Source organism: Vipera berus (genome assembly GCF_964194415.1).
Source record: "Vipera berus genome assembly, chromosome: 1".
NCBI classification, from domain to species: Eukaryota; Metazoa; Chordata; class Lepidosauria; order Squamata; family Viperidae; genus Vipera; species Vipera berus.
In genome coordinates this window covers 123,744,942-123,770,790 of record NC_138202.1, presented here as the reverse complement: position 1 = coordinate 123,770,790, position 25,849 = coordinate 123,744,942, and the positions used below count along the sequence as shown (strand labels likewise).

Sequence of the window (25,849 nt, the reverse complement as noted above, 5' to 3'; positions counted from 1 at the left end):
AAAAAATGGTTTCTGTAGATGGAACGTTGCTTAGGATAGGCCCTTTGATGCTGCCATGTGCTGGCTTGCAAACGTATGAACGTGCAGATTAAAGCCGTCAGAAGCAGCAAAAAGTGCACTGCAGAAAGGCGATCAGGGCACAAATGGTTTGAATCGTTGAAGAACAAAGTAGCAGAAATATAGATGTGAATCTAGATTGTCACTGTCATTTGGGATGGGACAACGAGAGCACTTTAGGAGAGCATTTTCTAATGCAGTTCTCCAAGGTTTCAGACATATTTTCCCAGTCCTTCTTGGATGTTCCCAAAACTGGACATAGGACCTTTTTTTTAACTGGCTATATAAGTAAGATAAGGCTTTTTCTCCAAAAGAAGCCGTGCTGTCTTTCACATATTTCCCAACTCAAAAAGATCCTTTTTTCTTCTCCTAGGATGGTTGGTCAGGTTCCACCACAACAGGTCAATGCCATTAACAAGTTAGGTAAGCTGTCTTCCTGTTCTGATGGGTTGAGATACTGACTTTTCTCCCTCTGAGGTTTTTGCTCTTGTGGAAGCTTTATTCTTCCTCCCAATTCTCTGTGAGCTTTTTGCAGTGTCCTGAGTTTCACCTGGGTAAAACTGAAACAAATTGAGGGCAAAGGCTTACCTAAAATCTTCTTTCGCCACTTTTGCCATTCCATATCCCTGAATTTTAAATTATGGGTTAGATTTATTTATTTATTTATTTAATTGATTTTATATACCGCCCTATTCCCGAAGGACTCAGGGCGGTTTACAGGGCGAATTAAAACAATACAAATAAATACAATTAAAATAGAATTAAATTAAGACTAGCCCACAATTAAAACAAATTAAAATTTAAAGTTAAATTAAAACCCCCTCAGAATACCTTTTTAAATAGTCAGCACCAACACTTTGAATAAAAATATGCTTTTGGACTGTTACTCTCTTGTCTCCCAAACATATTCATGTATCAATAAATAAGAACACTCACTTAATACTAGTCTTCTCAAGTTTTCCATGGCCTACCAGTAATTAATTCATAGAAGAAAGCTGCTAAGGCTTTTAAATAGTTTACAAAACCATGTATTTTGGTTTAAACAAATTAAAAGATGCTTACTCATTCAACCCAGATTATGACTGCAGTTACTGGTCTATTACACAACTTGAAATGCAATCACACTTTTATTAGAACATCGAGAAAGAACATTTGGAAACTGTAATTAATCTACTTTCCAGTTTCAACCCAGATTTATTAATAGGATATGAGTAAATATGATTTCACCATATAGAATACTACAGAACAAATCCTTTAAAATCCTCCATTACCCCTTTCGAGGAAGAAAAAGTTAAGTGTGAGAATAAGTATAGTTGCGGGGTGTTTTCTAATGCCACTTTGATCTAGGTGTAATTAAACAAGTCTTGCACAAGAATAAACTCTGAATTCATAAAATGCCTGAAAATCAAAAGGAACAAAGAACTATAGAAGCATTTCTTTTCCATATGCCTTTATCTCAATACATCCAAAATACTAATAATACCACAGGCATGGCTTGTATGTGTTATATTTCTAGATGAACCAAGGAAAAGTATAATTATAGGACAGCTATATCAAGAATTGCAATCTGACAAAAAAGAATTTCCACAGTGGAAATAGTAGCAATGTATATTATATCCTACTTGTAGCACACAGGCTTCTGAAACTGACTCTCTGAGTTCAGTATCACAAAATGTTCCCAAACATTGCAACTGTTTGAGGAATGAACATTAACAGAATGTTCATAGTACAGTTTCTATAAGTGAAAAGAATGTGTATGCTTAGCTGGTTAGTGGTACCACTTACTGTATGCTGTAATGACATTTAATTTTCAAGTTCAAAAATTGGTATGCAATATGGCTTAGCGCTAGTGATCAGTGATAAACAGTGGCAGTAGTTAACATTAAGCTTTCAAACAGATCTTGCACATGATGGAGGATTATCTGGGGAATAATCCTATTCTATCTACTTAAGCATCATCATTATCTACTGGAAAGTTGTTCCTTATACATTGTAGAAAAATATCTGTTGTGCTGGTCAACATGATTTTGAGAGATGTTTATCAATTATTAGCTCATTGAAGTACTGCTGTTAAATTTTTAGGACAGCTTCTCAAGTCTCCAAAACATAGGTGAAAAACCACTGCTATATATTGATGGCATTTAATGGAGGACATGTAATGTTATGGGAAGTAGTATTTAATGGGAAGTAGTATTTAACAGTCAACGTTTGAAACCAGCAAACATCAAAATAAACAGGAGATGCAAACAAATGTAAAACATGTGAATTTTGAATTTTAACAGTCTGAATTCAAAGATGGAAGTTGCAGATTTCATCCTAAGAGTGAATGGCAAATTAGCCCAATGTAGAATTATAGGTATTTGTTCCACCTCTGAATCTGACTTGGTGCATGTCCATGGAATTAGAAATAATAGAATTGCCAGCCACTTAGCCTTCTGTTACTAAATGAAATAAGTGAAGCCAAGACCTTCCATGTAGCATTCTTTGCTGCTATTTCATACCGCATGCATTTACCATTAAAGTGTTCTTTCAAGAATTGGAATGTATTATTGTATTATTATTATTATAGTGCAAAATAATCCTTTAAATCTCATTCATCTTATCTTTTGATTGTTCAATAATGCTAATGCTAACTTCTCTGCATTGCCCATTTGAGATTATGGACCAGACTCTAGATTCTTCTGTGAGTCATGTAGAGTGTCCATGTTTCAAGAATCAGTGTTTGATTAAATATTTCTCAGTCTGAAATTATTGCCTGCATTTGACTTTCTCTGCCAAAACCACCTTTCTCCAAGAAGCCGCTCAGCAGGTGTATTGGAAAACAACTTCCATCAATGCCAGCCCAATCAACATAGTTTAGGATAGTAACAATTGAAACACAACAGATTTGAAGACTGGAGAATGGAGAAGGAAATTTTAAGCAAACTCTTGCTTATTGCATGCGGTCAGTTGACCTTTTGGGGGTTTTTTGTTGTTGTTTTGTGGGGTTTTGGTTATATTGGTCTGGCTGACTTATTTGCATGAGTTCTCTCGCTTCTTCTTCTGACAAATGGTTTTGGTAAGCCAATCAAAAACTTCTCCATTAAGGCCTTCCTCCTCTTCTGATCTCTCGATCAAATTCTGAAATCCATCCATTGCTTCTGCAGCTGGACGCCTGACTCAGGGGATCGCCCTTCCCTCTCACATTGGAGCTGCAGGGATTTGGGTCTCTGACAGCAGCTCATTGAAGAGGCCTTTGATGATCAAGACCATTGAGACCAAGGATGGGAAAGTCATTTCAGAGGCCAGTCATTTTTCAGAGAAATGACTGTAATAGAAGCAGCAAAAAGTCAATGTATCTTAAATACATAAAACTGATTGTTTTTGTAGCCTCTAGTGATAACCTACTTAATATACCTCCACATTTTCTCCCATGCAGTGCTATCTCTTTTTCAAGCTACAATGGCTCAGTTTGACTTTGCCAATAAAATGATGCAGATAATATGTTCTGTTTACCAATTTACATTAAAGCTCCTGAAAAAAATGTGTCATTGGACTCAGTATGTTGCATGAGTTCTGTCAGCAGGCCTATGCACATCATTAAAGGTAAAGGTAAAGGTTCCCCCGCACATGCGTGCTAGTCGTTTCCAACTCTAGGGGCTGGTGCTCATCTCTGTTTCAAAGCTGAAGAGCCAGCGCTTGTCAGAGGATGTCTCCGTGGTCATGTGGCTGGCATGACTAGACGCCAAAGGCGCACGGAGTGCTGTTACCTTCCCACCGTAGTGGTCCCTATTTTTCTACTTGCATTTTTATGTGCTTTCGAACTGCTAGGTTGGCAGAAGCTGGGACGAGTAACAGGCGCTCACTCTGTTACGCGGCACTCGGGATTCGACCCGCCAAACTGCCGACCTTCTGATTGACAAGCTCAGCGTCCTAACCCACTGAGCCACCGCGTCCCTGCGTCATTGCTCAACCCCAAATACTGACTTCCTTTCATAGTTTGTATCATACATTTATTCTCCGCTTGTATTAAGGAAGTTTTGATCTTTCTAAGTGAGACATATACAAAGAATTGTGCCAAGAGCACAAATTCTCAGATTCAAAGGAGAGTGAAAATTTCTGCCACAAAAAAGAAGCCTGGCGATTATACCAGGAAGTAGCTAAAGGGGAAAAATACATATCTATGTATTGATGAATAGCATTCCTTCTGCTGAGATATCTTTTTTTTTAAAAAAAGTATTTTATTAGTTTTCTGTCATTACAATTCATTTGTGCTTAATAAACAATGTGTTGTCTGGGTTGATTTTGCCTAGTCATAAAGATTAAGTTCTTACTCTCTATCCCGCTTTTCCAACCACTGATAAAATAAGTTCCATGTCTGAAAGTAAACTGTATCTTCTTTTCCTTTGATTCTCAGTGTGAGTCTGGCCATTTCCGCACAGTCCAATATTTTCTTAATTATCGCTGATGGTGTTATCTCATTTTTCCAGTGCTGAGCAAATACAATCCTCACTGCAGTTAATACATGTGATGTTAAATATACATTTTATTTATCAAACTTTTCTGGCATTATGCCAGAAAAAGTTCAGGTTTAAACCGTTTTCCTAACATTTTTTTCTTTTTTTCATATATTTTATTGATTTTTTAAAACATAAATCAATAGTTGGTAAACAGTGTGTTTGCTGGGTTTACATTTGTAAAGAAAAATCATTAACAATTGGTTTCTATAATGCATAATCCACATAGTACATTAGTTGATTTCCCCTTTTCCCCAAAATGTCTTCTTTGCAAACCTTGAAATAATACAGTTCTTATTATTTTGATAAATAAGTTACATACATGGTTTTTCCCAATATTCCTAGAAATAATGATCACATCAATATAATATTTCTTTTCTATCTAATCATTCTGGGTGCCTCAACTTATATCCTGTTACAGTCCTTATTTAGATTTGTTTCTCCCATAAAGTTCAAAGTATTCTTGCTGGTTAAGATTTTCTCAACAGTTAATTACATTTAAAGATTTAGGTCCATTTTTCCCATATAAACCATCTCAATACTTTTACAGAATAGGTAAAAACAATAAAGAAAAGGAAAAGAGAGCAAGAGTAAAGAAAGATAAAAAGTAAAATACTACTTAATATATATATTCCTCCTAAACTAATATATATTCATTCCAAAATTTCTTATTCTTTTTAACCATGATTAAAATATATTTAATCTTTAAATATTCCATTTAATGTGCCTAGTCGTCTAATTTAACTCTTATTTAAAACATTGTTTTTCTTTTTTTATACATTATAATTTCCCTAAATTCACACACATTTATTTATCTAAAACATTTCCTTCATTTAGGCCACTTCAGCAGTATCATATTACTTATATCATGAAATAAAATAAAAAGGAGGGAAAAAAGCACACAGTATTATTTAAGGAATTCATCTCTCCTAGAATGACATATGTATTCAGAATCTTTTCTATTTCTTTAACCATATTCAAACAAATATTTCTTTTTTAAAATATTCTCTCTGGTAGACCCCATCGTTTATTTTCTTAATTTTCACTTTGATCCTTTTCCTTTGACCGGTATCTTTCTTGATCAATGTGTTTTGCTGAATCAAAAAGTTTTCCCATATAGTCATGACTGTTGCTATAGATATAAGAAGTAAATCAAAGAAAGTGTCTTTATATGAGGCTTTTGCCTTTCTATATTTCTTGAAAATCTATTTCTCCTTCTTTGCTTCTCTTATCACTTCCTTTCTCTCTGATGTTTTCAACATCTCTGCATTCCGTTTTATCCAATCTGTTTTTTTTGTCCTCAGATTTATTTTGTAGTCTTAAGGGATGAGTTGTTTTTTCCCATTTCTTGTAATTTCCCCCCCACAAGGATTAAATTATGTTGCTTTGTTAAGTTCCATCTTTGAGTCTCTATTTTCAATTTTATGTCCACTTATTTGTTTTGTCTGCTCCTTCTCTGTTGTTGTTTCCTGGAATTTTTTTGTTGTTGTAAAGTTAACTTAGAGATAGATTGATTTGTATTTTTAAGGTTATTTTGGATTTCTTTGTGAATTGAACTCAGTGTTATTTGAATTAATTGCAGTACGCTATATATCGAATCCAAGGCAAACCATTCAATATCACAGTAGTCCAGGTCTATGCCCCAACCACCAGTGCTGAAGAGGATGAAATTGACCAGTTCTATGAAGCACTACAGCACCTTATAGAACTAACACCAAAAAATGATGTTCTTATCATCATGGGGGATTGGAATGCTAAAGTAGGAAGCCAAAAGATAACTGGAATAACAGGCAAGTTTGGCCTTGGAGTGCAAAATGAAGCAGGGCACAGGCTGATAGAATTCTGTCAAGAGAATACGATGGTCATAGCAAACACTCTTTTCCAACAACCCAAGAGACGGCTCTACACATGGACATCACCAGATGGTCAACACAGAAATCAGATTGACTATATGCTCTGCAGCCAAAGATGGAGAAGCTCTATACAGTCAGTAAAAACAAGACCAGGAGCTGACTGTGGCTCAGACCATGAGCTTCTCCTTGGGAAGTTTAGGCTTAAACTGAAGAAAGTAGGGAAAAGCACTAGGCCACTCAGGTATGAATTAAATCATATCCCTGTTGAATATACAGTAGAGGTGACAAATAGATTTAAGGAATTAGATCTGATAGACAGAGTGCCTGAAGAACTATGGACAGAGGTTCGCGACATTGTACAACAGGTAGCAACCAAAACCATCCCAAAGAAAAAGAAATGCAAGAAAGCAAAATGGCTGTCTGAGGAAGCTTTGCAAATAGCTGAGGAAAGGAGGGAAGCGAAAGGCAAGGGAGAAAAAGAAAGATACACCCAATTGAATGCAGAATTCCAGAGAATAGCTAGAAGAGATAAGAATGCCTTCTTAAATGAACAGTGCAAAGAAATAGAAGAAAACAATAGAATAGGGAGGACCAGAGATCTTTTCAAGAAAATTGGAGAAATGAAGGGAACGTTTAATGCAAAAATGGGCATGATAAAGGACCAAAATGGCAGGGACCTAACCGAGGCAGAAGAGATTAAGAAGAGGTGGCAAAATTACACAGAAGAACTATACAAGAATGAGCTTAACGTCCCTGATAATCACAATGAGGTGGTCACTGACCTCGAGCCAGACATCCTAGAATGTGAAGTGAAGTGGGCCTTAGAAAAGCTGAGCAACAACAAAGCTAGTGGAAGTGACAGTATTCCAGCTGAGCTATTCAAAATCTTAAAAGACAATGCAGTAAAAGTGCTACACTCAATTTGCCAGCAAATTTGGAAAACTCAACAATGGCCACAGGATTGGAAAAGATCAGTTTACATTCCAATTCCAAAGAAAGGCAGTGCCAAAGAATGTTCAAACTATCGCACCATTGCACTCATTTCTCATGCTAGTAAAGTCATGCTTAAAATCCTACAAGCTAGACTTCAGCAGTATGTGGATCGAGAACTACCAGAAGTGCAGGCAGGATTTCGAAGAGGCAGAGGAACTAGAGATCAAATTGCCAACATACGCTGGATCATGGAGAAAGCTAGGGAGTTCCAGAAAAACATCTACTTCTGCTTCATTGACTATGCTAAAGCATTTGACTGTGTGGATCATAACAAACTGTGGCAAGTTCTTAAAGAGATGGGAGTACCAGACCATCTTATTTGTCTCTTGAGAAACCTATATGCGGGTCAAGAAGCAACAGTGAGAACTGGACACGGAACCACTGATTGGTTCAAAATTGGGAAAGGAGTCCGGCAAGGCTGTATACTGTCGCCCTGCCTATTTAACTTATATGCAGAGCACATCATGAGAAAGGCAGGGCTAGATGAATCAAAAGTTGGAATTAAGATTGCCGGAAGAAATATCAACAACCTAAGATACGCAGATGATACCACTCTAATGGCAGAAAGTGAAGAAGAACTAAAGAGCCTCTTGTTGCAGGTGAAGAAGGAGAGTGCAAAACTTGGGTTGAAACTTAACATTAAGAAAACCAAGATCATGGCATCTGGCCCTCTCAATTCCTGGCAAATAGATGGGGAAGAAATGGAGGTAGTGACAGATTTTATTTTCCTGGGCTCCAAGATCACTGCAGATGGGGACTGTAGCCAAAAAATTAAAAGACGCTTGCTCCTGGGGAGGAAAGCCATGGCAAATCTAGACAGCACACTAAAAAGCAGAGACATCACCCTGTCAACAAAAGTGCGTATAGTCAAGGCTATGGTCTTCCCAGTTGCAATGTATGGCAGTGAAAGTTGGACCATAAGAAAGGCTGAGCGCCAAAGAATTGAGGCCTTTGAACTGTGGTGCTGGAGAAGACTCCTGCGAGTCCCTTGGACCGCAAGGCGATCAAACCGGTCAGTCCTAGAGGAGATCATTCCTGACTGCTCTTTAGAAGGCCAGATCCTGAAGCTAAAACTCAAGTACTTTGGCCACCTAATGAGAAGGAAGGACTCGCTGGAGAAGAGCCTAATGCTGGGAAAGATCGAGGGCAATAGAAGAAGGGGACGACAGAGAATGAGGTGGCTGGATGGAGTTACTGAAGCAGTAGGCGTGAGCTTAAATGGACTCCAGAAGATGGTAGAGGACAGGAAGGCCTGGAGGAATGTTGTCCATAGGGTCGCGATGGGTCGGACACGACTTCGCAGCTAACAACAACAACAACAACATATATCTCCTCCTGAGAGGTATTTATGTTTTGTGTGTTCTGTCTACATGTCTCTGATCCATGATGGCCAAAAGTTGAAGTTTTCCTTCTTATCTGCAAATAGCTTTAGAGTCCCGGTTAAATAGATATTTGTAATCCAAAGAGTTCAAAAAAGATTTTTTCCCCTAAAGTTTATAATTCTCCATCTGCAGCCCAGATTGTTGTCTCTCTCTTTTTTGTCACAGCTGTTCTTTATTATTAAAGCTTTGAAGTTCACAAACACAGATTAGCTTTTCCCAGGTTTTGGCAAGTTGTCTATGGAAATCATAGCTGTCATAATCTTCATCTGCCACTAGGTGTCAGCATCTATTTAGTTTTCAATATGAACAATGGTCTTTAAAATGAGAGGCCTAACATTTTTTCTAACCAGGTATGTACTTTAGTCCAATATTTTTTTTCTTTTACACATGTCCACCACAAGTGATAATATGTACCAGGATTTTGGTTACATTTCCAACATTTGCTAGACATATTTTTAAACATTTTTGCTAATCTAACAGGTGGAAAATACCATCTATAAAACATTTTATATAAGTTTTCTTCATATGAAGTTGCCATTGTCAGTTTGTAATTTCTTTCCCAAACATTTTGCTGTTTCTCTAATTCTATGTTATGTCCAAAGTTTTTTGCTGATATAATCGTTTCTTTCACTTGTTCATCTTCCATTTCTAAATTCAATAGAAAATTATACAATTTTTTAATTATTTTTCATCAGAAGTGAACAACACCTGATCAAACATTGTCTGATCTTTATAAAAGCCATATGCTTTAACATTTCTGTCATTTGCAATCGGGGCCGCCATGATAAGTCAATGCCCTCATTTTCTAACTCTTGTTTAGATTTTAATTTCCTATCTGTATTCAGAATATCCTTACATGTTAAAAGAGTTTTCAAATTTAACTAAATTTGGATGTGTAAAAGCTTTCATCATTGATAGCTAGGACTTCCGGTTTGACATCATAGCGATACAGATGTAGGGAGAGCGAAGCTCCGCACCCCACAGCTGATTTCCTTCTGCCAGGGGAGCCCCAAAGGGCCAAAAGTTGCCCCGGAGAGGCGACAAGAAAGGAGGGGACCCTCGATCATGGGAGGATGGCGGTCAGCCCATTTGATCCAAGGAAATCCCCCCAAACCCACAGAAGAAAGACGGACCGCATATATGCAGTCTGTCCAAGAGCTACTGATACCCGGGAAGGGCAGGATTATCCCTACAAGTGGATCAATAACAGTGTGTTGTGGAACTGGGTAAGAAGAGCCTCTTTCTCTCTACCATTTTTAACACTATTCCCTGGAATAGATAATTTCTCCCAAAGCAAGAACTCCCCAGGTTTGACTGGAGGAAGAGAACTTTCCCTCCACCCTACCAGACAAACAAAATCAGCAGGAAGAAAACTTTAAGAGGGATGGGAATAGAGAATACAGAATAATAAACCATGAGTAATATAAAGTCATTGTTTTGCTAAATTTGATCAACTGTCAAAATTATTAATTTGCACTTGGAAATAACTGAATGAGACTAATCTTATGAATAACTTTCAATTTAAACTTCTATTACTCAGAAGAGAGTGACATCTAGTGGCGAAATAGAGATAAAATTCTTTAGTATATTATCCCTGGGATAGACCTGGCACAAAGACAAGACATAGATAAGCAGTCAGCTGGATGACCTTGAAAGCTCTGAGAACTGTAACAAACAGCTGAAGGTGGAAGCAGGACTTGAAATATTTTTCATAAGAATAAAACTCATAGATATTTCCAAAATAACTACACAAGAAGTGAATTATTATCTATATGGGAAAAGATAACACCTAAAATCTGTATGAAAATCCCTTCGGCTGAGATATCTGTTATCATACTAAAGCATTTCCTATGTCTTTTTGCTATATCTAATTACAGTCTCTCCCAACCTTGACCCTGGTTGTTTTTGGATTGTAACTCTTACCATTCTGGTTTGATAGAAGTGATGAAATTTATAGTCCAGAAGTATTTCAGGAGCCATGTTGAGAGAAGCCTCATCTCACAATGACCAAGAAGCCAAACCCATAAATAGACCACAAAGATCAGAGAAAATCAGTTCCAGAGGCTCCTTTTAAAAAGTCGGTCTTGTACGGTATATAAAGCAAGCAAATTAAGTTATTTTAGACCAGGAATAGAATTCTTCCTTGGATAGTAGAATGGTGCTTGTTAGAATATGTTGTTGAAAAAATGGTTTGTTTAACAGAGTATTATTAATACACAGTGGAAGTTGTACTGGGACTTTTAGGCAAACAGTAATGCACTAACACGAGTTTTATAACTTATTTTTACTCAGACAACAAAAAGAAACACAGTAAGAAATAGTCCAAGTATCAATCCAGTATCATGCACATAAAAGTCAGTCCATAAAAAACATAGTATCAAAATACAAAAGCTGCTTACCAATATCAAAAACAATATACACTGTAGCAAGCAGTTGATTCTTGAGAGAATAAATATCAAGTTAGCAAACAAGAGAACAAGAGGTATCCAAACACTAACATCAAACACATATACAAGAGCAACTATGTGTAACATCTAACTCTCTTTTATGTGGAATAATTACAGCCACACCCTTAGGCCGTTTAACTCCTTAAAGGTGCTTTTACTCCATTATATAATATTGTCACCCAAATCAAGTTTAATCTCTAACAATCTCCCCTTTTGGGTGGCATATTATACATATATTTTTACAATCTCAAATTACACATATCACAAACAGATTTATGCTTTATAGCACCCTGAGCTTTAGTAAACTGGTCAGCAATATTATCTTCAGTTGCACAATATTCCAGTTTAATCAAATTATCTTTAACACATTGTCTGACATTTAGATACCGTAGATCCGTATGTTTTGATCTAGTTTTCACTGCAGCATTAGTTGCTAATTTTATAGCTGCTTGATTGTCTTCATACACTTTTATTGGTTCATTACAATTTAAACCCATATCAAACAATAATTGTTTCCATACCAATAGCTCAGTACATAATAAAGATAAACAAGAAAATTCGGATTCAGTTGTTGATAAGCTTATATGCTTCTGTCTGTTAGACCTCCATCCTACTAAAGCGTTTCCCAATAATACAACCAATCCTGAAGTGGATTTCCTGGTTACAGTATCAGATGCAAAACTAGCATCTGCAAATGCTTTTAGTTCCAATTCCTTTGTTGGCTCTAGATATAGAGAATAATGTATGGTGTGCTTCAAATATCTTAAAACTCTTTTCGCACCTTGCCAACATCTGGTTGTAGGATTCTCACAATATCTAGCTAAATGATTAACTGTAAATGCTATGTCAGGTCTTGACCAGTTACATAAATACATCAAGCTGCCTATTAATGATTGATATATCTTTTTATCAAAGACATTGCTGTTATCTGCTGAACTCTCAAAACCTTGAACCATAGGTGTTTTTACTGGTTTACAGTTTTCCATATTATAACGTTTCAGCAAACCATTAATTTTCTTAGCTTGAGACAGTTTAAATCCTTTACTAGTCCTGACAATATCCAGCCCTAGATAATGACTAATAGCTCCTAGATCTTTTACTCTAAATTTTCTTTTTAACCCTGAAATTATTCTTTCAGTTTCTGTTTCATCTTTTGCTATAATAGCAATATCATCAGTGAATAATAATAACAATGATAATTCACTATTTTGCTGTTTTATAAATAAACAAGGATCTGCAATACTAGCTTTAAATCCCAAACTATTTAACTCTTTTACTAAACATCTATTCCACTCATAACCTGACTGTTTTAAACCATACAAACTCTTATTCAGTTTCCAACAGTACCCTACCTTACTTTCTATTCCTGATGGAACTTTCATATATATATCATGGTTTAATGTTGCATGCAAATAAGCAGTTTCAATATCTACATGTTTTATACTATAATTCTTATTTACTGCCCAAACTAAAGCAGCCCTAAGAGTGGAAGCTCTTAACGTTGGGGAAAATACTTCATCATAATCACTATTATTTTGTGCAAATCCTTGAGCAACTAATCTTGCTTTATGTATTACCTCTCCTGTAACACTTTCTTTCAGTTTAAAAACCCATTTACATCCAATTAACTTTTCTGTTTTAGGTATTTTAACCTCTTGATAAACATTAAGATCTTGCAAAGACTTTATTTCTTTATCCATAGCTACTTTCCAATTCTTTCTTTCATTCTCAGGATACATTTTTATTTCTTCAACATTAGAAGGTTCAATGTCTATTTGACAAATTAAACCTGCCTCAAAACGATCAGGCTGTCGTCTTTCCCTGTTAGACCTTCTGAGAATTATTGGACTTATAGGTACATTTACATTATTATCTTCTTCCTCTCCTGTCTCCACTATCAGTGGTTCTTGTTTGATCTCTCTAGCAGGTTCCTCCTCTTCTTTATCACTTTCATTTGAGGAGTTAGTTAAATCTTGTTGAGGAATATATACAATATCTTCTACCCTTTCCCAGCCTGACTGTTCTTGAAAAACAGCGCTAGAACTACAATAAATGTTTTTAGTACCTTTCTCCCAGAACCGATAAGACTTATGGTTTAACTCATAGCCAACAAAAAATAATTGTTTAGCTCTATGTTCTCCTTTATTTCTTATTGAACTTGGAATATGTACCCAAGCAGGTGTCCCAAATGTGTGAATATAACTAAGATTTGGTTTTCTCTTATACCATAAGGTATAAGGAATTTTACCTGTAGCTGAACTAACCACATTGTTTAAAATATGATTAGCACATTTTGCTGCTTCTCCCCATAAGCTATCAGGTAAACCAGAATCTTCAATCATAGATCTAATCATAGCTTGCAATGTTTGGCCCCTCCGTTCAACAAATGCATTATGCTGAGGTCTATAAGGAGCTGTACGTCTATGCTCTATTCCCTCTGAAACTAACAGCTCATTGAACTGTTTATTAACAAACTCAGTTCCATTGTCTGTTATTATGGTTTTTACATTTAACTGAGTTTTCCTTTGTACAAACTTGAGCCAATTAGATATTGTTTGTATAGTTTCAGTTTTTGACGTAAGGAGATAACAGAACCCATATCTGCTATAATGGTCTAGAATATTTAATATGTAGCAAGCACCCCCTAAACTGGGTTTCATAGGACCTATCAAATCCATAAATACCAGTTCTAATGGAGTTGTGGTTTTAAATCCATCTAACCTATTAGCTGGTGCTGCCCTGCTCTTTTCTCTACCACATACGTTACACTGCAGATATTTCTTACAAGCCTTTAACTTAAACCCATCAGACAAAGCTACAGTTCTTTTTAGTGTATTAAAATTCACATGACCCAATCTTCTATGTAATAAATGAATACATTCATCATGTGGTTTTTGATTTGTACAAGTAGTAGCCATTATAATAGGATCATTGCTAATTACAAACAAACCGTCTTTCATATTAGCTATTAAGTTCACTTCATTCTTTTGAATAAGACATTCCTCCCCTTGGAAAGTAACTTTAAAACCTGCTTCCAATAATGCCTTAACTGATAATAGATTATAATCACATCTGGGAACATATAGCATTTCCAAATTTTGTTTTAAAAATGAACAGTAAACCTTACCCTCTCCAGAGACCTTGACTCTCCAGCCATTAGCCATAGAAATATATTTTTTACTAGACCTTATATTCTCAAAATCCCTTTTTATTTTTGAAATACAGTGTGTAGCTCCACTATCTACCACCCACCAATTGTGGTTATTAGTAGTTCTATTAGCTACAGCTACATTAATCAGCTTTTTATTCTTTCTATGGCTTTCCTTTCTCTGACAATTACTATTCTGACAAAACTTAGCAATATGTCCCTTTAACCCACAATTAAAGCATTTCCTTAAAATATAAGCAGATTCAGTCTTCTTTATTTCTTGTTGCAATGGCTCTCTCAACTGTTTTCTCTCCATACGACATCTTGATTCTTCCAACAACCTTCCAGTTATTGAAGAAACAGTTAGGTCTTCTTTGGACAAAACCTCCAAGGACGATACAAAGGCATCGTAGCTCTCATCCAATGATGATAAAATGATGTAAACCTGGTGAAGCTCTGAAAAAATAAGTTCTTTTTCTTGCAGTTCCAACAAAGTTGCTTTTATAAAGTTAAGGTGAGCTAACATATCGCCATTCTTTTCCAGTCTAGCTCTAAATAGCTTTCTGGTAAGATTTATATGAGCACCAACACTGTCCCAAACAAAAATCTTTTTCAACTTAGCCCAACATTTAGCAGCAGATTCTTCTCCACGCACATGGACTAGCTGTTGGTCTCCTAATGTTAGCCCAATGATAGATAAAGCCTTATCATTGTCTTTATTGAAGTCTACAATCTTCTTGTTATCTTCTTCATTAGTTGGATCCCAGGCAGTTACATCAGGAGGATTATGGACTATTTTCCAAAGACCTTGATTTTGTAATAGCAAACTACATTGTGTAGACCAGGATACGTAGTTTGACCCATTAAGCCGGGTAATGCAGAATGGATTGAATAGTCCTTGTGCCATTGTCTGAATTTGAAAACTCAGTTAGGAAATATAAATACAATACTGTGCCTGTCCTCAGCACCACACTGGATCTGGGCCCATAACCATTGTTAGAATATGTTGTTGAAAAAATGGTTTGTTTAACAGAGTATTATTAATACACAATGGAAGTTGTACTGGGACTTTTAGGCAAACAGTAATGCACTAACACGAGTTTTATAACTTATTTTTACTCAGACAACAAAAAGAAACACAGTAAGAAATAGTCCAAGTATCAATCCAGTATCATGCACATAAAAGTCAGTCCATAAAAAACATAGTATCAAAATACAAAAGCTGCTTACCAATATCAAAAACAATATACACTGTAGCAAGCAGTTGATTCTTGAGAGAATAAATATCAAGTTAGCAAACAAGAGAACAAGAGGTATCCAAACACTAACATCAAACACATATACAAGAGCAACTATGTGTAACATCTAACTCTCTTTTATGTGGAATAATTACAGCCACACCCTTAGGCCGTTTAACTCCTTAAAGGTGCTTTTACTCCATTATATAATATTGTCACCCAAATCAAGTTTAATCTCTAACAGTGCTGACTTGTTCTATCTAGTCCCAGATATCCGGGATGTTAACTGTCCACTTATGGCACTTCAGAAACAGACTAGGCAGTCTTGAGGACAGTTTAAGAAGCTAAATCATTATTGTCCTTAAAAGGCTAACTGGACCTTTGCAATGGAAGTATGGCATTATGTAAGCCCATGATTGATACTTTCCACAGAATGAGAAGAATGCAAAGCAGTCTACATTTAAAATGTTCACAAACATTCAAGTGGGTATTAAGATGGAAGATAAAATAAGCCTATTTTAGAGGGCCGCCTTTTTAAAACAATATACAAACATTGAAGTTTTTCAAAGACAAGACTGTGGGAAGACATGATAGCAGTCTTCAGATATTTAAACTATTATAACATAAAAGACAGATTTCTTCACTGGAAGTCTTCAGAGAAAAGAGAGATAACTATCTGTTCTTTCAGTAATTCTTATACCAGAGAAGGAGATGGACTAGATGTCTCAAAGATTCTTTTCAACTCTTTATTTTATCCGGATCTTGAGTGTCACTTTTTTTTTCCAGTCCACATCTGGCTTCCCTGTCCTTGGGCTTCTGTGAGTCAGCTAAACCATTTTTGAATTTTCTACAACATATTAAAAACTCCATTGACACACTTAAACATATTGGGCTAACAGTACCATTGTGTACACTATGGGTAGAGGATGTAAATCTTTTGCATCTAAAATTAGACGATGTGGATGCTTCCTTGTTGAATTAGCATGAGATAATATGCTTGGGGAAAGAAGCACATTGATTATATAAAAAGCTAAAAACCTGAAATGGCTTTTTCAATTCTTTCCTGAGCTAAAGTTTTGTCATGTTTATTATTAACATCCCTTCACCCATTTTTAATTGCATTTTATAGTCTTTACTGTTTTTAATGTTGTGATTATTTTAAGCTTTGTATTAAAGTTTACTGTGAGATAAAATATAAACAGAAACAAAAGTTAAGAAAAATTAAAAAATGAGAAAAGAGGAAGAAAGAAAAAAGTAGTGACTAGTAAAAATTTTGTCAGCCTTTTGCTTTACATTTCTAAATAATTTCAAGTCGTTTCTATAACAACAAAGTCAATATAGTCATCAAAAAATAAAATCAAAGTTTTATTTTTTTCAGTTTTGCGTACAAAGTCCAAAAGGCATTTCCAAAACAAAACTAGATAGAATCTTCTCTTTAATTAGAACAGTCAATTTTCCCATCTCTGCCAACTCCATTGCTTTCACCATCCGTTCTTCCATTGTGGGAATTAATGTGTCTTTCCATTTGTGTGCACTGTCAACATGTATGAAACAAAGTTCCAAATTTTCTTTCAAGCTCTGTGAATTGTATTTTTTAAAACTTTGTTGTACTCTGCCCAGAGTCAGTTGTTTTGTGAGATAGGCAACTATATAAAATTGAAAAATAAATAAATAAATAAAAACATTTATGTTCTTGTGAGAATTATCAAAGACTGAAATTGCTTAAAGAAATTATTATGGCAAAAACACAAGAGAAGCAACCTTGGAAATTATTTTTTTCCTCTTCACCAGTAGAGATTGATATTTGTGGAAATATGTGAAAAAGTTATAGCGGCAGACCAAAAGCAAAGTTCAGTGACACAGAGAGTAGAAAACAATTTTCAGGAAATAATGCAGCATAAATAGCATTCAGGCAGAGCTGAAGGAATGCACAGGATGGCCTCATGTTTAATCCTAAACCTGGATTAAGAAAATGCTTTTTTGATGTTGTCATATTACAGTATGCCCAAACAAACTGTATTGTGGCTTAATAATTCACACAACATGCTAAAGCAATGGCTGAATTTCCACAGTATGATGAAACATCAAACACCTAACTCCATTTTAGTCTGGACTATCTTATTATAAGAACCCAGCTGTAGATGGATGGTGGAAGCTAACTAACTAACTTGTCTTTTATGGGACTCTTGCTTATTTTGCAAATGGAGCAAACACACTTGAGGTAGGGCGGAGAGTTGTTCTCATGCTTTTCAATCAACTCATTTGATCTTACTGAGGAGGATTTGAATTTAAAAGTCCAGACTTCCTTGCCTGCCTTTCTCCCTCTAATACATGGGTGTCAAACTCGTCGCATCACGTGACGTGTTGCGACATACTGTGACTGTTTTTGCATTGCTGGAACTGGGATGGGTGTGGCCTCTGTATGGTGTAACTGGCCCGTGGGCTGGCAGTTTGACACCCCTGCTCTAATAGAAGCCAGACATCTTGGCCACAGGCCCTTCAACCTTAACCCTCTTAAGACACCATTCCCTTCCCAAAGCAGTAATAAATGTCTCAGGAGCTCTGAATTTAGTGCTTTTATATTCATCAATTAGATCTTTCATGCTTTTGAAAAGTGAATTCTTTTCCTCCTCAGCTAGACTAGAGCCTGTAAAACAGACTTGGCTTCCGGGATATACATAGAATGAATTGTCTTCTTGAAAGTCATGTAGAGAAAATTGGCAGTTCTCTGCTTGTGATGGATCGGAGGAAGAGAGGAATGACTGAATCCTGGTCTCCGTTTGTATTTAACTATAACAAGCTCAGATAACAGTGTTTTCCTTCTTTGTCTCTATGATATTGCCATCTTTCCTGAGTGAGACTGCCTTCTATGGCTGGCTCAGGAATTCTGGGAGTTGAAGTCCACGAGTCATAAAAGAACCAAGATTGCCTAACCCTGGTTTAGAAGAAACATTTACCAAGGTTAATCTCAAGATGTGTAAAATCTGTTATTCTTCGTTATCCATTATCTTGGAGGTGAACTCAAATTAAATTTAAATTTAAATCATTTATTTGTATCCCACCTTTATTATTTTTACAAATAACTCAAGATGGCAACCATATTCAGCACACCTTCCTCCTCCTGTTTCCCCACAACAACAACTTTGTGATGTGGATTGGGGTGAGAGAGAACAACTGGCCCAAAGTCATCCAGCTGGCTTTCATGGTTAAGACCAGGATTTGACCTCATGGTCTCCTTTCTAGCTTGGTGCTTTTAACTACTAGACCATACTGGTTCTTGGAATTTGAATTGTCATTGGAACTCAAATAACTAATACTGGATGAGACCAGAAAGGGGTCAGGAGAAATAACAATCTGACTCTAAAGTTTTTTTTAGGGTGTCTTTCAAGAGCTTTTCTGAAATTCTGAAATTACCAAGAGATAGAGGAAACAGAATCATTGTAGGAATAATGAGGTTATTTTAACCTACATAATTTTGAGCTCATAGGAAATTTTAACAATAACATTGGAAGAGATGGTTTAATTTTCAAGTTGTGGATAAAAGTAGATCTTAATATTTAGGAAGGGTTCAAAAGGGTCATGTATGTAAGAGTAACGACAGACTTAACATTATGATTTTTTATACGTATAACCAATTTCTTGAGCAACTGAGAGCTGAGAACATAACTGAGAATATAGGAGGCAGATGCAAGGCTTTAAAAAGCATTTGGCAATCACTGGACATCCTCTGTAATCAATTCCCGTTAAGGGTCAGCCATGCAGGCTGAGATTATGGGAATTAGAGCCTACGTTATCTGCAGAGTTTGTAAACTAGATGTGTATTTCTATAAATGGAAGCACTGTTCCTTAAACCACTGTGGGAATCACTCATTTTAGTTGTATAGCAACATCCTTCTTACATTTATTTTTTTCCCATTGAATCCAACCAGTGGTGGACTAAAAAACCTTGAGTGCATCTAGGTGGATTACCAATTAAAAGATACTGCCTGCTTCATACAACTTGCAGACTAGGCTAAAATGGAGTTGGGAGCTTGCAGCTCAATATATTGTGGAAAGACATGCATTTTCATAGCCCTGATGGAACCGGATCATCATATGGATACTGGATTCCTCCTTTTTTCCTCCTTAAGGAGGAATATTCATTTTTATAGAAAGAATGAACACACGGATAGATACTGTATAAAAGAAACAGAAACCCCAAGCATATTGCCAATAAGAGATGATTTCTCTCTGAACAACAAACTCCTCAAAAACTCTACCTAAATGAGATAGGTTGTTTATATCCTAAAACCTTCCTCTCTGGAATAACCACAATATTTATCTACATTGCAAATCAGCTTTATGGTGTGTGGATGGCATTTATGGTATTCCAGATGTGGAGCCAATTTGGTTTAATGATTTAGGTGTCTGACTAGAAACCAGAAGAAGGGGAGTTTCAGTTCCACCTTAGGCGCAGATCAACTAGATTACCATGCCCCCCCCCCGCCTCTCTCTCAGCAGGAAGGTGGGGGCGGGGGGGGTAGAAACTGCAAAGAGAGAGAGGCAGGACTGTGTTGTGATTCAGGGTCAGCCTGTGGGTTCGGCAGTTGGGTCGGATGACTCAGAGGAGGAGGAGGAGGGGGGTGTTGAAGAGCTTGCTGAGGGGGTTGGACAGCTTGATGAGAGCCCTCAGCCAGGCCCCTCTCACCTGGTCACGACGCAGACCCAGCTGTGTGAGCCTGACAGCGTGGATGAAGATGACCCACAGCTGGCCCTGTTCAAGGACGCCCGACGCAGGAGGCAGTCAATCAGGAGTAAACAGAGGAAGGCAATGGGGCTCCTCAGAAGGAGGCAGAGAGAAGCCACGCCCTGAACTTTATTTAAGGGGGAATGCGTGGGAGGGCTGGTTTGCTGAAGGCAACCGCTTGAAAAGCTCCTGTTTCTTGGTTCGTGTCTTGTTCTATTTGTTTTTGTAGCAATAAATTTGGCAGGTGTAATTCCAGCCTCTTGCCTTCTTGTAAAAGGGGTTGTCCCTGCCTTTTCTGCAGGGCCGGTAGCAGGCTGGTACAGAACAGACTGGTTTGGCTGAACCCATATTTGTAAACCAAGCTGTTATAAATAAACAGGACAATAGAATCATTTTTAAACCCGTATCAAGAAACCCAAAATCTCAATAAAAGCAGAAGAGGAAGAAAGAACCGATACGGATTTCTGAGCTGAGCGCTAAACTCAGTTTGGGTTCTGCTTAACTGCTTTCCTTTATGAAAACAAAAGCACTTTAGAGGTATCTTTTACAAAATGAAAATCTATTTTTAAATTCAGATGATAGACTTTTGAGTTCTCCAGAAACTTTTATTAGGCAAATTAGATTTTTAAAAAGGGAGGGGGAAGAGAAAAATCCAAAAAATTAGGCAGCTATTTCAGACATCTGCAGTCCAACATACGGAGGCTGTATTACACTGGTAGTGTTGTCTACTATGTATTCTGTTTGTACGTTAATTACTTTTCAGAACAAAATCAGTGGCTACTGTTACTTCTCTTCCATCTTTCAGAGTGAAAACTCAAAGATTATTCTTTCTTAGTTGGTCTTTTGTCAAGTGCAAAGTACCCAAAGTCTCAATGTGGCAGAGAGCACAAGGAAAGAGACATCCCAGTCTTTATCTCCGCAAAGCTAGAAATCGATTTTAACTGGTTCATTAGATTAAAATGATGACTAAAGCAAATAGTCTAACATTACCACTCTGCTATTCTGCGGGCAGGTGCTGATGGCATCCCACGCTAAAAAGCAGGTTCTTCCATCTCTTAGCTGGCAATAATGCACTTTCTGCCATAACTGAGAGCCACCAGGAGGCAGCTGAGCATCTGAGGGAAGCAATCTTCAAGGCTGGGTTTGACAAATAATTTAAAGGAAGTGACTGGCCAGAACAAGAAACAGACGCCTCGTTCTTTGATAGCAATTTGGACTCTTCCTGTTCCTCAGAAGGGACTTTTTTTGACTGCCTGCTCTCTGGGTTGGATGAAGAGGTCATGTTACTGTTTTAAAGCTGAAGGAAGACCAGCTCTTGGCAGCGGAGAACGTCGCCCCAAGCAGAACGTGCTGACTCCTTCTCCTTACATTTTGGATGTGATGAGTGGTGACGTCCACAGGATTCCTGTTGTGTCTAGACGAGATTTGCAAAAGGTTAGTTAATTTAGCCTTTTGTGAATACAGTGTTGGGTCCTTAATTTTGATTGGGGTTAAGCACATACAGGCCTTTTTGAACATTGTCAGAAGACGGTTCCTGTCATGTGTGAATCATATTATCCCATTGTACATGCTGCCTTGGGATAATATAATTCGAATAAGAGCACTTAGGAAAATACTTCTAAAACAGAGTTAATTTTATGGTTAATACAGGGGAGGGGAGTTGAGCTGGGCTTCTTCCAAGGAATAATAATACTGTTTATATGCAGGGGAAAATGATATTTCTCTAAGAAATTCACCTGCCTCAGTACTGGATCTTTTATGCAATTCTAGGCATAATTGTCAGAAGTAAGCTCTACTGAGTACACTACAATATGGTTTACTGCAAAGTAAGGAAAAAATATCTAATTTTATTCTACAAGTACTTTTACCACAATATATCCTAAGCTACAATTATTTGAATGTGCTACTGATCAATAGGTTTTTCATTTGAAAACAAAGAAAATAATGAGCAATATCCCATTATTACTTTTAAACCTGTGAGATCATATTAACCTCTGCCCAAGAAGCAACTTTTGCTTCAGAGTTTAACTACCAGCAGCTTATAAAAATAAATATTTTAGTGATGTAGATGTGAATTGGGCTCCCCATTTCTGATCAGGGGAAAAAATGAAACATACCTCCTTAGAAACTGGGAAAGCAGTTTCAACAGTTGTTTACCTGGCCTCTCAAAAGGACCAGTGGGATTTTTCCACATTTTTCTCTCTTTCCCGATGTTCAGAGCATTTCCATCAGGAAGGTCCCAATTTGTTTTCTCCCTCTTGAGAAAGACTAGAGGGTGTCACACTGAGGATGGTTTCTCCTGCTGGCCATTCTGTCACTGTAATAGCTTAATTGACTCCTGTTATAACTAGCCAGATGGTAAGAGTTTCTTTCTAAGTGCCTTTTGCTGCTTCTTTATGAGCTTGTTAAAATAACATTCCTGGTGTTTGTGGATTTTGCTTGTAGAGTGACTGCAACCACCGGTGATGCCATGGAAGTCTCCTCCCCACCCCAGTTTCCTGACATCTTTCCTAGTAACTGACCTGTTCCTGCTCAGAAGAGGGAAGGTTTTACTACCCCAAGACAGGAAATGCACTGTGTCTGTCCTCAACTCTGCCCTTGCTCGGTCTCCTACAGTACATGGCTACTACACTCAAGAGCATTCTCTAAGGAGATGGGTCTCAAGGAAGAATTACTGCTATAGATAGAACAGCCACTTCTAGTGATTTCCAAGTAAGTTAAAATTAAGCTTTCTGTTTTCAAAAATTAGTGGAAAAGGGCTATTTATGCAAAGAAGCACGTGGGATGATATAAAAAATGTGAGCGAAAGAGATCTACGTACTGCGCACTAGTTTGTTCTTGCATTGGCTGCACTTTTCTTGTGTGATGACATCACATTCCAAAAGACCCTGTGCACTTTCACAAAAAAATTATGTTTAAATCACCATCTCCAAATTACATTCTGGTTTTGTTAGTTGAGGAAGATATAGAACAATTGAATGTTTCCAAATCCATCTTTTTTTAAAAAAAATCACATTTGGAACATGTGTTATGAAGTTTCTCTAGCAGTAATTACTCTAGATATGTGTGATTGGCAATATATTACTGGATTTATTTTTGTGTAGGTATACCAGGACTGCATTTTAAATTTCTGAAATGTGGAGTTGCAATTATTCACTTCTCTGTTGTGGTTAATCATACCCTTATCATTTATGCAGTACTTTTTGTAAGATTTCTTTTACACGGTTTACCTAAAGTCATAGAATTTTTGCACTAATTAGTACATTATTAGGGTATTCGCAGTATTGAGAGCAGCCTATTTTATTTTTATAGAATGTATATCACTGTGTAATTTACAATAGCTAAGAAATGCAATGTTACTGATTTTTTCTATAGCTAGTCATTATTTTAAAAAGAAAGCTAAATACTAAGCCATATATCTCCTGGTTTTATTTATTTAGACTATTTTCCTATTTCCTTGAGGAAGTGATTTCAGAAGCCCAGAAGATTGTGGATTCTTGATTAGATGCTCAGATGGAAGATCTTATACCCATATTCTCCCAGCTCCTATCAGCTTTCATCATTCTAGCCAATGTTTTCATTATACTTGGGATCCTTTTTAATCGCAAGCTCCATGGTACCATCAACTGGTTCTTCCTGAGTTTGCTTATTGCTGATCTCTTGGCAGGGGGAGCCCTTCCCCAAGTCTCCAAAATGTCATTTGGAAAGCCTCCGAGCAACTATTGGTGTTTTGCACATTATGCTATTCCCAATTTCCTTTTCCTCTCTTTTTTAGCCAATCTGCTGGTGATGCACTATGCTAAATATACATGCATCAGTCATCCGTTGCACTACCACCTGTCCTGGGTTTATCATCGGGCTGGTCTTTACATATGCTTAGCATGGGTGTCCCCCTTGAGTTTTGCCTCCATGCCATTGGCTTGGTACCAATGGAAGCCCAATGAGACTTCCTGCTCTGTTGAACAAATCTTATCCTGGCCTTACCTCTATGTGGAAACCTACGTGTTCATCATCCCAATCATCTTTGCAATAGCTGCAATGGGTATCCAAATGCTCTGCATAGCCCGAAAGCAGCTTAAAAACATTAAAAAACTGCTTAATTCAGTGAATCAAAGTCAGACCCCATCAGATTTGGAGCAACAACTGGAACTGAGGCATGCAAAGAGTATCGCCAGTATATCTCTCATCTTCCTGGTGTGCTGGGTGCCATATATTGTTTGTTTGAATATCTCACTGCATTTAGAAGTAAAGAAGAATACCACCCTTGGTACTGTTATCTGCATAGGCACTGCCAGTGCTGCTGCAATACCCATCATTCTCAGTCTTAGCAATCGTCAATACACTGAATTTTGGAGTGACATGGCCATGAAAGCCTATAGCGCCTGCTGCCGAAGACAGGGGTGCAAACAAAAACAAAATAATCAGCCCCATGGCAATAACACCGAACCTCCTACGAATCCAGTCTGATACTTTCCAGTGGGAAGTCATCAAATCCCTCATCCACCCATTCAGCAGCACAAATGCTTCAATCTTCTCCCTTCAGCTTGGAATGAAATTGGAATGTTTGCTTCCAGTTGGGGTTCCCCACAACCCAGTTCAAAAATTCAGCTAAATATAAAATGGATGAAGAAAGACAAAGAACATTCCTTTTTCTCTTCCTTGCTGGCAGTCCTTAGAACACAAAGGTTGGAATGCCTTGAAAACACGTTGACTTTGATTTGCTATCAAAAATTGGAAACGTTGAAAAACAATGGACACAGTTGTGAATAGATTCTCCCACACAGCTGTATTGAAATCCCCTCCTCCTGAATCGCTGCCTTTTAGACCTGCTGCTCACATTAACCCCCCACTTTCTCCTGGCATGGAAGGAAGTCCCTTGTTCTCCATTGTAAGAATCTCAGAACAGAAGATAGCAACTGAATTTCAGCAGCCTTAGCTACAATCCTTGTTCCTTAAATTCCTTGCAGTGCAATTGAAGGATATTGGGAAGTCATTGAGACATTTGTAAATCCAGTAGCTGGGTTGAATCATTGGTTCTTTATATGAATGTGTCAAAATGGGATCAACTTGCACAAGCAGGTTAAACCAAAACCACTGATCGCATTCTAAAATGGTGTTCTCAAGATCATCAACACATGGCAGCCACTGTAGTAGAGATTGTTTATGTCTATAGTTGATGCTGGAGACTTTTAAGGGCTGAAACAGGTGAGGAAAGCACTAGTGTTGTTTCACTGAATCAGAACTCTTGAACCAACCCTGAGCAGGAAACTCCCAACTCAAGGCTGAGAATGGAATGGACAAATGTTCATTGACTGAAAATACTAAGAATTTATATCTTAAAGCTAATACTGTATGCTGGGCTCCTTAGATGTTCTTGTTTGCAATAAAAGAACTTTTTAAAGCTGTCTCAAGTCAATGAAGCTTCTGCTAACTACTAAATGGGGTGTGTGTTTTAAATTCCTAAGGAACAAGGGTGAATATAGCTGTGCTTTGTGTGAACCTTGATGAT

The 25,849-nt window shown here is 37.2% G+C and overlaps 2 protein-coding genes across 6 annotated transcripts in view; both read left to right on the top strand.

The window, feature by feature from the left end:
- The window catches only part of LOC308679535 (keratin, type II cytoskeletal 8-like), a 33,383-nt gene extending 10,391 nt beyond the window's left edge, over window positions 1-22,992 (top strand). Inside the window, exons 8-10 of one of the 5 annotated variants that reach the window (XR_014028796.1) lie at window positions 431-480; window positions 21,574-21,774; window positions 22,786-22,992. Coding sequence is in view for 2 of the 5 variants with exons in the window: in XM_081346754.1 (XP_081202880.1) it covers window positions 431-480; window positions 3,204-3,364 (211 nt within the window). In the remaining 3 variants the exon portion in view is untranslated. Of the gene's footprint in view, window positions 1-430; window positions 481-2,852; window positions 3,002-3,203; window positions 3,562-21,103; window positions 21,775-22,785 lie in introns of those variants that run through there. The other 4 variants (XR_014028797.1, XR_014028798.1, XM_081346755.1 and 1 more) reach the window with 4 other exon arrangements.
- GPBAR1 (G protein-coupled bile acid receptor 1) lies at window positions 22,831-25,849 on the top strand. The gene is made up of 2 exons (XM_081346756.1): window positions 22,831-23,052; window positions 23,781-25,849. Exon 2 carries the CDS (start codon window positions 23,854-23,856, stop codon window positions 24,805-24,807), a length of 954 nt encoding a protein of 317 aa, XP_081202882.1. The 5' UTR covers window positions 22,831-23,052; window positions 23,781-23,853; the 3' UTR covers window positions 24,808-25,849.